This window comes from Chelonia mydas, chromosome 24 (genome assembly GCF_015237465.2).
Source record: "Chelonia mydas isolate rCheMyd1 chromosome 24, rCheMyd1.pri.v2, whole genome shotgun sequence".
In the NCBI taxonomy this organism is placed as follows: Eukaryota; Metazoa; Chordata; order Testudines; family Cheloniidae; genus Chelonia; species Chelonia mydas.
The window spans coordinates 13,959,136-13,973,898 of record NC_051264.2 but is presented as its reverse complement, the minus strand read 5'-3'; the positions used below and the strand labels follow the sequence as shown (position 1 = coordinate 13,973,898).

At 49.3% G+C, this 14,763-nt stretch overlaps 1 protein-coding gene across 1 annotated transcript; it reads left to right on the top strand.

Annotated features, from left to right (window-relative positions):
- Positions 1-6,981: 6,981 nt before the first annotated feature.
- On the top strand, positions 6,982-14,563 carry LOC122463788 (IgGFc-binding protein-like). Its single transcript, XM_043535586.1, has 6 exons — positions 6,982-7,000; positions 8,732-9,327; positions 11,204-11,777; positions 12,030-12,223; positions 13,344-13,485; positions 14,160-14,563. Exons 1-6 carry the CDS (start codon positions 6,982-6,984, stop codon positions 14,561-14,563), a joined length of 1,929 nt encoding a protein of 642 aa, XP_043391521.1.
- The last annotated feature ends 200 nt before the right edge of the window (positions 14,564-14,763 follow it).

Genomic DNA, 14,763 nt, shown 5'->3' with positions numbered 1-14,763 from the left:
TCGACTTAACCTCCATGAGAGGTGTAGAGTCAATGTCGATGCAGTTAGGTCGACGCCATGTCAATGTAGATACTGCGTGGATTACATGGACTGTTACTGGCTTTCAGAAGCCATCTCACAATGCCCCACACTGACAGTACCATCGGTACAAGTGCTCCTGGTGAGGTTGCATATTGCACAGACGCAGGAGCAAAGAGTAGACATGCACAAGCGATGCAATCACTGAGGTGGCTTTATGCTGACGTAAATCAGGTCAACTTAATTTTGTAGTGTGGCCATGCCCTGACGGGTGGTGCCTATGTCAACAGGTGATGCCCGCCTGTCAACACAGCGCTCCCTGCACCAGGGGATAGGTCAGTATAACTGCGTTGCTCAGGGGTGTGGATTTTCCACAGCTGCAGCGTTCCAAATGTAGACGAGCCCAGAGTGTCATAGCTAAATACAAGGTGGAACAGATTGTTTAGCATAAGTGGTTAAACCCACTGGCATCATAGGACAAAAAGGGTGGGTTATTGAGTTACAGATTGCTGTAATAATCTATAACTCGTGTCTTTATTAAAACCATGACTTTTACTGTGCAGCAAAGTTAAGAATTTAGGATCCTAGTCTCGACTTTTGAAAGTGTGGTTCCATTATTAAACAACTTTCAAAATATTGAAATCCTCCAAAAAGAATTACATTTCTCCACCCAGCTCTATTTAATATGATGTTTTAAAGTAATTCTGGTTCAGATTTGGGTCAAGGTTCATTGAGAGGGGAGGGATAGCTCAGATGTTTGAGCATTGGCCGGCTAAACCCAAGGTTGTGAGTTCAATCCTTGAGGGGGCCATTTAGGGATCTGGGGCAGAAATTGGGAATTGGTCCTGCTTTGAGCAGGGTGTTGGACTAGATGACCTCCTGAGATCCCTTCCATCCCTGATATTCTATGATTCTATGAGAGATTTGGCTCCAGGTTGCAATACTTGCTAATCTGAGTAGGGGCCACTTTGCAAATGACAGACTAGTGCACTCAATTGTGACCTTTGCCCTTTCTTTCTCAATGTGAAGCTGAATAACACCAGGGCCCACTTACCCATCTCCCTGAACAATGGGACCCTTCGGCTCTATCAGAGTGGCACCTCCCTCGTCCTCCGCACCGATTTCAACCTCAGCGTGTCCTATGACTGGAACAACCACCTGAGGGTCACTGTTCCCAGGGTCTTCTTGGACAGCCTGTGTGGCCTGTGTGGCAACTATAATGGGGACCCCTCCGATGACTTCCGGACCTCAGAAGGGGACCTGGCTCCCAGTGTCGCCGTCCTGGGGAAAAGCTGGGCAGTGGAAGATGAGGATCAGTTTTGCTGGCACGATTGCATTGGAGGTTGCAGGCCCTGTGCCACCAGCATAGCCAGAAAGTACAAGGAAGAGGCCTCGTGCGGCCTGATAACCAAGGTCTCAGATGGGCCCTTCAGCCAGTGCCACACCAAGGTGGATCCTACAGTCTACTTGGACAACTGCGTGTACGATCTGTGCCACAGCGACGGCTACAGGAAGGCCCTGTGTGAGGCCCTGAAGGCCTATGCGGATGCCTGCCAGCTGGAGGGGGTCAGGATTGGGGAATGGAGGCAGCTGGCCAGATGCCGTGAGTACAGATTTGTATGCCAAGGTCTATGGTCTGCTGGTTAGACCGGGGAGCCTGGGTTCTCAGCACTCTTGAGTTCTAGCCCTGGTGTTGGGAGGGGGCGTGATCGAGTGGTTTGGGATTGAGCAGTGATTGGGAAATCAGGACTCCTGGGTTCTGTTGTACCCACAGTACTTGTTTGTCCTTGGAATTGCTAAGGCGCCTGTCACTTGGAGTATCTAACGTCCACTGATAACACATGGATGGTTGGGGTAAAATGATGCCAGTTTTTAAGTCACTCTTCCTACCATGAACCTGATCCTGTAAGGTGCTAATCACCTCCGGCGGTGTGCTGAGCACCCTAACCTCCAGTTCAGGTCACTGGGATTTGAGGGCTCTCAGACCCCACAAGATACATTCCCCTCTGTCTATTTGAAATATTGCTTTTGCGTGGAGAGGGTTTGCTGCTAAATCTGTGGGTCCTTCACTCTCCAGCCATGGAGTGCCCCCTGGAGAACAGCCAGTACCAGCTCTGTGGAACAGCCTGCCCAGCCACATGTGTAGATCAGTCAGCCCCAAGCAGCTGCCAAGACCGCTGCGTGGAAAGCTGCCAGTGCAAGGATGGTTTTGTGCTGAGCCAGGGCAAATGCATCCCCAAGGGCGGCTGTGGGTGCCAGTTTGAGGGGCGCCCCTATGCCCCCAATGAGAGTTTCTGGGTCGATGAGGCATGTGGGACATGGTGCATGTGCAACGCAGCCACTAGAGAAGTCGAATGCGAGGCCGCTATATGCAAACACTCAGAGAGGTGCGGGCTAGTGAACGGCATACGAGGCTGTTACCCCTCCAGCTACGCCACCTGCTCTGTGACAAGGAATCTGCACTACACCACCTTTGATGGACAGAGATACGACTTCAAAGGCACTTGCTGGTACCAGCTCACAGCCCTGTGCAAGAAGGCGGAGGGACTGGTGGACTTTGAAATCTACTTCCGGGAGAACAGTACTACTTCTGTACAGATCAAGGTGTATCAGACCAACCTCAGGATCAGCAATCAATTCCCTGGGAAAGTGCTGGTGAGTTTCTTAAATTGTCTCTAATCTCTCTAAAACATTTGGGGAAAGTCACCTGTGTGATCCAGAAAAGTTGCAGACGGTGCATGGAAGGATTTTGAAATATAGGGTGAATTCTAACCACATTCTTCCATAAACACGGAGCCAATAGAGATATTTAAGGATTGGGGTGATGTGGTTACACTTCGGATGTGTGAGAAGGTGTCTGAATCATAGAATTCTAGGGCTGGAAAGTACCTCGAGAGGTCGTCTAGTGAAGTCCCCTGCACTTATGGCAGGATTAAGTGTTACTTAGACCATCCCTGACAGGTGTTTGTCTAACCTGCTCTTAAAAATCTCCAATGATGGAGATTCCACAACCTCCCGAGGCAATTTATTCCAGTGATTAATTACCCTGACAGTAAGGAAGTTTTTCTTAATGTCCAACCTAAACCTCCCTTGCTGCAGTTTAAGCCCATTGCTTTTTGTCCTATCCTCAGAGGTTAAGGAGAAATTTTTTTCACCCTCCTCCTTGTAACAACCTTTTATATACTTGAAAACTGTCATCATGTCCCCTCTCAGTCTTCTCTTCTCCAGACTAAAAGAACCCATTTTTTCAATCTTTCCTCATAGGTCATGTTTTCTAGACCTTTAATCATGTTTGTTGCTCTTCTCTGGACTTTCTCCAATTTGACCACATCTTTCCTGAAATGTGGCACCCAGAACTGGACAAAATACTCCAACTGAGTCCTAATCAGCACAGAGAAGAGCAGAAGAATTACTTCTTGTGCCTTGCTTACAACACTCCTGATAATACATCCCAGAGTGATGTTTGCTTTTTTTGCAACAGTGTTACACTGTTCAGTCATATTTAGCTTGTGATCCATTATGACCCCCAAATCCCTTTGTACAGTACTCCTTCCTAGGCAGTCATTTCCCATTTTCTATGTGTGCAACTGATTGTTCTTTCCTAGGTGGAACACTTTGCATTTGTTACTCCTGGGGAAATACTGCACATCTGCAGATGTGCAGAATTCATCTGTCTCACATAATTTTGTGTTTTCCCACATAAAAAACATTTTGCCACAGAAGTGCTGCACTTCTGCCTTTTGCCCACCAGAGGATGCTGTGGCACCAAAACAAATGTATTTTATGCGGGAAAATACTAAATTCTAAGCCCAGTGCTTCAGAATTGCCCCATGAGCAGCACCTTGCCCGTGGAGCCAATTTAGGACAGAGTGGGGCACACAGGGCTGCTGGGGCAGGTCACAGACTGGGGTTCAGAATGGGGGGGGGGAGAGATAGCTCAGTGGCTTGAGCATTGGTCTGCTAAACCCAGGGTCATGAGTTCAATCCTTGAGGGGGCGTTTTAGGGATCTGGGGCAAAAATTGGGGATTGGTCCTGCTTTGAGCAGGGGGTTGGACTAGATGACCTCCTGAGGTCCCTTCCAACCCTGATATTCTATGATTGTATGACTTGTGGGGGAGACAGACTGGAGCATGGGCTCAGGAGCTAGTTGAGTGACAGTGTTGAGCCTGGGGATGTGGGAGGAGGGCTGCAGAGACTCATGGGGATGAGGAGTGTGGGGACAGGGGCAGACGTGCCTGACTGAATGGGAGAGGCTTGGGGTCATCCAGGGTCTTCATGGGGGAGGCTTCCTAACAATCTCACCCCCCACAAAGAAAAACCTCCCACCAACACCCTCCCAGTTCACTCCTAGGCTCCTTCTCTCTCCCTGAGGTCCTCCGTTACCCCTGACTCCCCCAAGCCTTTGCATTGCTTCTGACAGGTACAGAAAATACAGTTCTGTATTGTAATTTAAGTGAATTACATAAAGTTCTGTATGAATATGCCTAGTAAGGAATCTATTTGTGAAAAAACAATTTACCAGAATCTTTTTTTTTGGTCTGTATTGCTACAGACGTACTTACTGTCAGATATTTTTAAATAAATTACCAAAATAATTGACAGAGTAGCAGCCGTGTTAGTCTGTATTCGCAAAAAGAAAAGGAGTACTTGTGGCACCTTAGAGACTAACAAATTTATTTGAACATAAGCTTTCGTGAGCTACAGCTCACTTCAAATAAATTTGTTAGTCTCTAAGGTGCCACAAGTACTCCTTTTCTTTTTGCAAAATAATTGAAACTGGCATGATTATATTGTATTATTTTGACAAATAAGATATGCAGAATTTTGCAGAATTTTCAACCATTGTGTGCAGAATTTTTAATTTTTTGGTGCACAGAATTCTCCCAGGAGTAATTTGTCCTTATTGAATTTCATCCTATTTACTTCAAACCATTTCTCCAGTTTGTCCAGATCATTTTGAATTTTAATCCTATCCTCCAAGGCACTTTCAATCCCTCCCAGCTTGGTATTGTCCACAAACTTTATAAGTGTACGTTCTATGCCATTATCTAAACCACTCATGAAGATATTGAGTAGAACCAGACCCAAAACTGATCCTTGCAGGATCTCTCTTGATATGCCCTTCCAGCTTGACTGTGATCCACTGATAACTATTCTCTGGGAACGGTTTTCCAATCAGTTATGCACCCACCTTATAGTAGCTCAATCTAGGCTGTATTTCCCTAGTTTTTTTTTATGAGAAGGTCATGTGAGACAGTATCAAAAGCCTTACTAAATTCAAGATATACCACATCTACCTCTTCCTTCCCATCCACAAGTGTCCACACTTTCACAGAGTGCTCTCATCCCCAATGGGGCACCTCCTTGTGGCCGCAACTTGGAATTAGCTCTGCCTTTCTGAAGCCCCTTCCTGTGAGTGCTCACTCTATGACACTCTCTCTCTACCCAGACACGATGATTCTCTCCTTGTGGCTTGGCCCTCCGGCTAGGTCACGGTAGTTTCTCCTTTCTGGGAGGTTTGTGTACCAAGTGTCACCAACTGTCCCAGGCAGTCTTCCAATTCACTGCCCCTCAATGGTGCCACATCCCCAGTGGCTGGTAAGGGAACATGGGCTCACCCTCATCTTTGGGTTCCAGCCCAGGGACCCTAAAACCAGCAGCTAAAGTCTACCCTGTCCCGTGCCTTGTTTCTGTTTCCTTGGATTGCTTCCTACATTGCCTCTATCAGTCTCCTTCTCTACCCTTCTCCGGGTATACCCTTCCCTCCTGGCCAAGTCCCCTCTCTCCCTAGCCTCAGAGAGTGACTGAAGACCTCCTCCCTGCAGTCCCCTTCTGCCCTCAGCTACCTTGTTTGTACCAGCCCACCTGTTCCTGTTCAGGTGAGCTTCAGCCTTTAGTTAGTTCTCATTGCTCCCTGGCTCCTCCTCCAGGTGCATCTTAGATGCTTAATTGGCCTGTCTAGCCACCTTAACCCTTTCAAGGGCAGGTGTGGGGTGAGCACTCCTTCACAGTGTCAATAGCATCCACCAGAGGTGTGAACCTGGAGCACTGGGGGACAGAGAGGAGGGAACTGCAATAGCTAATGCCAGGGGAAATACAAGTCTGTTAGAGCTTGGATTCAGGCAAGCTGTAGGGAAGGAAGCGGGCCGGACTGGATGAAGATTTGAACAGAGGTGGATTATTATTGTAATCATGGGCCAGAGCTCTGTGCTGGGGTGTGCTGGGGTGAGAGGTTCCACCACAGGCGAGCAATGTTTCATATCTCATGTGTCTTGCTTTAACAGGTGAACAGTTTTCTGACGAATCTTCCCTTCAACCTCATTGATAAGAAAATCACTGTGTATAGAAAGGGCTGGGCCACAGTGATCCAGACAGACTTTGGTCTCACTGTTACCTATGCCGGCTGGTCAGGACGCACCACGGTCACTCTGCCAGTCACCTACGCGGGAGCCGTGTGTGGTCTGTGTGGCAACTTCAACAGTGACAGGGAGGATGACATGCTCATGAGGGATGGCACGCTGGCACCAAGCCTAGTCAGCTTTGGCCAGAGCTGGAAGGTGGGCGACCTCCGGGGATGCTCTGCAGTAACGATACCCCCATGCGCAAGTGTAGAGGCTATTGAAAAACAACAACGAGGTAGCAGAGGGCAGTGTGGGCTCATCCTCCACAAGAGTGGCCCTTTCAGAGGATGTCACAGCAAAGTGGACCCCCATGGATACTTCGTAGATTGCGTGTACGGCTATTGCGTCCTCAGTGGGCGGGAGAGTAACGTCTGCCAGGCCCTTGCTGGCTATTCCGAGGCATGTCAGGAAGCTGGAGCTGTGGTGCATGCCTGGAGGACGACGAAATTCTGCTGTGAGTCCCCCGTGCTCATCGCTGCCCCTTGGGGATCCCTGTTCCAAGTTGGCTGGTAGACGTTGGTTTAAATGCTGAGCTCATCAAGTGACGTAGAACATTTCTTCATGGTCACAGGAGCCCAAAGTATGGGCACAGCACAGGCACTGGCCCTAGGAGCTGCCCCCTCACCGCGCCCCTATCCATGTGCTGCACCCCAGGCCAGAGAGGCGCTGTCCAGAGATAGAATCATAGAAGATCAGGGTTGGAAGAGACCTCAGGAGGTCATCTAGTCCAACCCCCGGCTCAAAGCAGGACCAACCCCAACTAAATCATCCCAGTCAGGGCTTTGTCAAGCTGGGCCTTAAAAACCTCTAAGGATGGAGATTCCACCACCTCCCTAGGAACCCATTCCAGTGCTTCACCACCCTCCTAGTGAAATAGTGTTTCCTAATATCCAACCTGTACCTCCCCCACTGCAACTTGAGACCTTGTTCTGTCATCTGCCACCACTGAGAACAGTCTAACTCCATCCTCTTTGAAACCCCCCTTCAGGAAGTTGAGGGCTGCTATCCAATCCCCCCAACTCTTCTCTTCTGCAGACTAAACAAGCCCAGTTCCCTCAGCCTCTTCTCGTAAGTCATGTGCCCAGCGTCCTAATCATTTTAGTTCAGCTGAACTTACTCCAATTTGTCCACATCTTCTCTGTAGTGGGGGGCCCAAACTGGATGCAATACTCCAGATGTGGCCTCACCAGTGCCAAATACAGGGGAATAATCACTTCCCTCGATCTGCTGGCAATGCTCCTACTAATGCAGCCCTGTATGCCGTTAGTCTTCTTGGCAACAAGCGCACACTGCTGACTCATATCCAGCTTCTCATCCACTGTAATCCCCAGGTCCTTTTCTGCAGAACTGCTGCTTAGCCAGTCGGTCCACCCTGTAACAGTGCATGGGATTATTCCATCCTAAGTGCAGGACTCTGCACTTGTCCTTGTTGGACCTCATCAGATTTCTTTTGGCCCAATCCTCCAATTTGTCTAGGTCACTCTGGATCCTTTCCCTACCCTCCAGCGTATCTATCTCTCCCCACAGCTTAGTGTCATCTGCGAACTTGCTGAGGGTGCAATTCATCCCATCATCCAGATCATTAATAAAGATGTTGTACAAAACTGGCCCCAGGACTGACCCCTGGGGCACTCAGCTTGATGCCGGCTGCCAACTAGACATGGAGCCATTGATCACTACCTGTTAAGCCCAACAATCTAGCCAGCTTTCTATCCACCTTATCGTCCATTCATCCAATCCATACTTTTTTTAACTTCCTTGCAAGACTACTGTGGGAGACCATATCAAAAGTTTTGCTAAAGATGTAGTGGTGCCCTTCATAACCCATCTAGTCCTTGGTTTATCTGCTGAGACTGGGATATAATTAGAGCTGGGACATGGTGGTGACTCACTAATTGAGATGTCTGTCCACTAGGAACAGGTCTGGAAACCCACCAACTCATCTCCCATAAACCGTCATCTGGGAATGAGTTTTAGGCACTACTGACCTGTATTCAAAACAAAAATCTAGTGGTGAAAATGTCTGCAGAACACTCCCAGGTCCATGGGCCCTCCACTCCCTACACCTTGACCTTGGTCCAAATTGGAAGGCTAGCTTTAGGAAAGAGATTACCTGTATCACACTGCCTGGTTTCTTTGGAGCAACCAGTTATCCAGACCTGGAACTGGATTACAGGTGGTGCCTTTTATTATTTAACCAAACCAAGGAAATAGAAAATTAGGAGCTTAAATGAAATTGCCTCTTCTAGTAACGTTCCTTTTTACACATTGCTAACACACTATGTGAGCTAACTCTTTGTTCTAATTACAGCTCCATCCTGTCCCCCGAACAGTCACTACGAATTCTGCAGCAGCAGCTGCGATCTGACATGCAGCAACCTCTATGCCCCGGTGCAATGCACGACCCAGTGTAAGGAAGGCTGCGTGTGTGACGAGGGCTTTGTTCTCAGTGGTGACCACTGCGTCCCCTTTTCCCAGTGTGGATGCCTCCACTGGGGACTTTACTACCAGGCCGGGGAGACCTTCCACCCAAGCGGTTCATGCGAGGAGCAGTGCGTGTGTCAGGCTGGTGGGGAAGTTGTATGTAAGGCTTTCTTCTGCGGCAATGGTGAGAAATGCGGGGTGGTGGACGGCATCCAGAAATGCCACCCATTTGGATTTGCAACCTGTTCTGCCTCTGGCCATCCCCACTACCTCTCTTTCGACGGGGTCCCCTTTGACTTCCAAGGCACCTGCACCTACATCCTGGCCAAGACCTGCGCTGATGCCAATCACCTCACACCATTCACTGTCAGTGTAGAGAAAGAAGACTGGGGCAGCGGAAACGTCTCCATGGCCAAGCTGGTATCCATCCAGGTGTATGGGATCACACTCACCCTGCTGCAGAACAAACAAGGGCTCATCATGGTAAGTCCTTCTCCAGATCTTCATTTAGATTGTTCTGAGTGTCCCTTTGTGGCCCGAGGTTTCTGCATGTGGCCTGCCTCAGCTTCCCCTCTTGGATTCCTCAACAACTCACAAAAGGCTTTTACAAGTCCAATAGCAACAGCCCTCCCAAGGGTCTCATTCAAATAGGAGTTTTCACATACAGCCAGTCACCGCCTTATCTGGTCATTCCCAGGCATTGCCTGACTGCCGTGTCACTCCCCTACTTTCAGGTTTCTCTGTGGGAGCCTACTCACTGCCAGCAGCCTCTCTATTCCCCTCTTTCTCTCTGACAATTCTCTCTGCTGGACCAGGAGCCTGGCTTCTTCCTGCTTCTCTTATATGGGATGCATATGATTCCTGCTCAGATGTGCCTACTTAGTAATAAGGGTTGGCTGGCCCCAGGCCCACTGAGGGGCAGGACTCCCTGCTACAAGGTTCATAAACCAGGGTCATCCACATGGTATTTAAGCCCCTCCCAGAAATACATTAAGCAACGTGACTAACATCTACCACGTTTGTTCTCTCGTCCTCTCCCCAGGAAAGATGTGTGTGCAGTGGGGTGTTTTGTTGTGGATTTTTTTATAATGATAAATGTATACGCATGTTGCCATATATATATGTTGGAGAAAGGTGGTCTAAGAACGTACCTTGCACTCGGAAAGGAGGGTGGCCAGGTTAGTGAGGGTCCTTACTTCCTGAGCGGGTTCATTCCCCAGACTTGGACCAAACTCCTAATAAAGCTTTGTCTCTGGCAGAGACAAAGGTTATCCTTATTGATGTGATTTCCATTGTGCCAATGGAAGAAAGATGTCAACCACAGTCTTCAACCTGGGGGTTTAATTCATCTTTTAGATAGCCTGGGCCCAGGTCATTGAGAGCCTTGGGATAAGGACTGAGAACTTGAACTGGATTCCTTGTTCTGTGGGAAGCCAGGGTAGGGAGTGGAGGACAGGTTTGATGTGTACAGCAGCCAGTGTTGCTGAGGAGGCATGCTGCAGAGTTGTGTAGCACTTGAATATTCCTAAGTGCTGAATGCTTCATGCCCGGGTATACCACCTTGCAATATAGTCCAGCAGGGAAGCGACAAAGCCGTGAATGGTTGAAGCCAGGTCATCTTCTGTTAGAATGGGATGGAGTCTCCTACCCAGCTAGAAATGGTAGAAAGTGCTACTCATGGATGGTGCTATGTCAAAGTTTCTCTTGGGTGAGATGAGCATCCTCCAGCTCAGCTCCATCTTTGCCTCCCTTGTTGGTTATACCCCTATTTATGAGTATTAATTATTTGGTGAACCCCATCCACATACCTCACATTTTGCAAACATGGGGTAAAATTCCTCCCCATTATATCTCTATTGGCCTCTGTGTTGAAGAATCTGTCCTATGGCATAGTCCCTGTGAAGCCTGCAGTCTAATTTGGGGCAAACTGAACACAATGCATAGGAAATTGTTTGAGATAGGAGAGGGAGGGGAAGGAAGGAGGTGTCACCAGGGAAGTGGGTTTTTAGGGGCCGGGGGTGGGAGATGGAGAAGAAGTAGGAGACTGTTCTGAGTCCAGCAGTTGGCATGAGAAGGAGCAGGCCAAACATGGGTTGAGGAGTTGGGGAAGATAGAGAGAGAGGATCAGGAGGGAGGGAGGTGCCTGGGAGATGAGATCAGAAATGTAGGCCAGGGTGACAATGTCAAGAGCTTGGAAGGTGAGGACAAACTATTGCAAAGTGAAAACGGGAGTCATGAGTCATTCTGGATTTAACCCATGGCGTCAGTGAGAACTGAATCTCAAAACTTGTCCAGAGCCCCTACCCACGATGCAGTGTCCATCCTACCTGCTCATAGGGGAATGTGCTGTCTTTTCCAGGTGGACGGGGTATCCCACAATCTCCCTGTGATAATGGTCAATGGGCAGCTCCGAGCATATCAACACGGCACTAATGTTCTGGTGGAAACTGACTTTGGCCTCACTGTGAGCTACGACCTGGTTTACCAGGCCAGAGTCACCATCCCAGGGACCTACCAGGGCCAGACGTGTGGCCTGTGTGGGAACTACAATGGACAGCAGGACGAGGAGTTCCTGCTCCCCAGTGGCAGGACAGCCCCTGATGTGGCAGCGTTTGGCTCTGCTTGGGAAGTCGAGATCCCAGGAGCATCCTGTACAGACAGATGTGCTGGAAACAGCTGTCCAGTTTGCGAAGAGAAGAAGAAGGATGTCTTCAAAGGGCGCAACTACTGTGGGCTGCTCACAGACCCCGACGGCCCCTTCGCGGCCTGCCATGGCGCGGTCAGCCCCAGCGTGTATCAGAGCAACTGTCTGTATGATGTGTGCCTGGGAAACGGGGATGCACAGGTCCTGTGCCAGAGCATCCACAGCTACGTGACAGCCTGCCAAGAGGCTAAGGTCTTCATCCAGCCCTGGAGGAGCACCTCCTTCTGCGGTAAATGCACTGACAGTGTAGGAGCTCTGGGACGCACTGGGGAAGGGAGGGGGTCAGTGTTACTGGGCATCTTGTTCCAGGCCTCTAGGCTTCTTCTGGAACTCTTCTGGGTGGGAGCCAACAATCTCATGTTCCCTTAGAAAGTGCCCTGTTCCTCTCCTCCCTGTCCTGCTGTCCTCTCCTTCATGTCTGTCCCTCTAGACCATGGTGTGAGATCTTTCCATCCATCCTTTATTTCTCTCTCTATTTAAGCTGTGAGCTGCCCGGTTAACAGCCACTACGAGGTCTGCGCTGACCTCTGTACCACCACCTGCTCTGGAGACATCCTAGACTGCCCAGAGACCTGTGCTGAAGGCTGCCAGTGTGACGAGGGCTTCCTCTTCGATGGCCAGGGCTGTGTGACTCTGCAGAGCTGTGGGTGCTTCGAGCATGGGAGATATTACAAGGTACCACTTCAAGCAGTCTGGGTCTGATCTAAATTGAAAAGCAAGAAGATTTGATTCCCTTTGTTTGTTGTGGGGAAACTGAGGCACAGAGAGGGGCTGCTCATTAGACAGCCTCTCTTTTTAATGTTAAGAGAAATAATATTATGAAACAATAGTTTTTCACACTCCTCACCACACAGCTCTGAGTTTAGCACTGCCAGAAATTATTATAAATAACCATTTCCAGTTATATTTCCAGTCAGCCTCACCTCAGTCCCTGGAAAAATCATGGAGCAGGTCCTCAAGGATTCAATTTTGAAGCACTTAGAGGAGAGGAAAGTGATCAGGAACAGTCAGCATGGATTCACCAAGGGGAAGTCATGCCTGACTAACCTAATTGACTTCTATGATGAGATAACTGGCTCTGTGGATAAGGGGAAAGCAGTGGACATGTTATTCCTTGACTTTAGCAAAGCTTTTGATACGGTCTCCCAGAGTATTCTTGCCAGCAAGTTAAAGAAGTATGGGCTGGAAGAATGGACTATTAGGTGGATAGAAAGCTGGCTAGATCATCAGGCTCAATGGGTAGTGATCAATGACTCCATGTCTAGTTGGCAGCCGGAATAAAGCGGAGTGTCCCAAGGGTTAGTCCTGGGGCTGGTTTTCTTCAGTATCTTCATTAATGATCTGAAGGATGGTGTGGATTGCACCCTCAGCAAGTTTGCAGATCACACTAAACTGGGAGGAGAGGTAGATATGCCGGAGGGTAGGGATAGGATACAGATTAGGGGGTTCCAAAGAGGATGGATCTAGACTGTTCTCAGTGGTAGCAGATTACAGAATGAGGAGTAATGGTCTTAAGTTGCAGTGGGGGAGGTTTAGTTTGGATATTAGGAAAAACTTTTTCACTAGGAGGGTGGTGAAGCACTGGAATTGGTTCCCTAGGGAGGTGGTGGAATCTCCTTCCTTTGAGGTTTTTAAGGTCAGGCTTGACAAAGACCTGACTGGGATGATTTAGTTGGGGATTAGGTCCTGCTTTGAGCAGGTGGTTGGACTAGATGACCTCCTGAGGTCCCTTCCAACCCTGATATTCTATCATTCTATGATTGCGTTATTTCCTCCTTCCCAAACATCCCATCAGCCCAGTGAGACAGTCCTGAGAAATGAGTGCCAGCAAAACTGCACTTGCGTTCCTGCCCGAGGGGTGACTTGCAAAGCTCACAGCTGCACCAGTGGAGAAAAATGCCAGATCAGAGACGGCGTCATGGACTGCATCAGCCAAGGTAAAGGAGAGTCACTGATTGAAACATGACCCGAGGGGTTATTGCACAAGGGGTGAGTAAAGTCATTTCAAATATGTCTCCTCACCCTTCTCACTTACTCTCTCTCTCCCCTTTTATTTAGCCTGGAACCCTGACCCGTAATATTACAGAATTTTGACTTGAAAGATGGAAACACTTGTTGGAAACACTCGTCTCTGCTGCATCCATCTTCTGATGTGCACAGCAGAGCCAAGTGGGCAGCTGTCAGGGAGCTGATCACACTCGTAGATCATCTCCCTGGCTGTAACCTAGGAGCTGCTCTTAATTGGAGCCCACTGGCTGTGGGGGCCATCAGTCAGCTGGGCACTGTCAGTGCCCATCACATCCCAGCCACAATCCTTTGCCTGATCGATGCTGGCAACATGCCCACAGGTGTTGAACCACCTGTGCCGCACATTGCGGGGAAGGAGACACAGGATCTGGTTTTGCTGTTGTCACACACATGCAGAGATTTCCTCAGCATGGGACTCGTGGGAGGTTTGTGAATGATGCAAAGGAAGTGTGTATGGGGATAGAGGAAGAGAGACAGAGGAGTGCATGGTGATAGATAGATATAACAATGTGTGTCGGGGGAGAGATAGACAGATATTACTGATAAGTCTGCTGTTTGTCTTTCTATTGTCTTTCCCCACTAGTTATTCCAAAGCCATCGTGCAGTGTGGTCCGCTGTAGGGAAGGAACTATTTGCAAGATGACAAATGAGCAGCCAAAGTGTGTGCCAGTCTCTCGGGGCACGTGCAGGGCCGGGGGATACTTTCATTACCGCACCTTCGATGGACGGGCGTATGATTTCCATGGCAACTGCACCTACACGGTGGCCAAGACCTGCAGGGATGCTTCCGGCCTGCCCTCCTTCCATGTCATGGCCAAGAGTGAGAACAGTGGGAACACACAGGTTTTCTACGTTGGGTCGGTGACTGTCCAGGTGGATGGAGTCACCGTCATAGCAGCCAGGGCTGAAGCCGGCTTTGTGTGGGTGAGTGCTGGGCGCGCACGTCCACCCTACTCCTATATCCACCCTGTAGGCTTTGCTAAATAGAGGGCAGGAAACTGCAGCCCCCATCACGGATGGGGCATGTTGTGCGTAGGACAGAGCAGGCAAAGGAGAGTGGCTGGGAGGTGATGGGCTCGGACAGTGCCCAGCTGGGCAATGCCCCCTATGGGTCCACAGCCAATGGGCTCCATTTAAAGCAGCCCCCAGGCTACGCCCAACATAGACAAGGCCCAGTGTGGTCAGTA

Coding starts and splice junctions, on each gene's coding strand:
- LOC122463788 (XM_043535586.1), top strand. Junction 11,778..12,029: donor GAGGAGCACCTCCTTCTGCG/GTAAATGCACTG, acceptor TCTCTATTTAAG/CTGTGAGCTGCCCGGTTAAC. Junction 12,224..13,343: donor AGCATGGGAGATATTACAAG/GTACCACTTCAA, acceptor ACATCCCATCAG/CCCAGTGAGACAGTCCTGAG.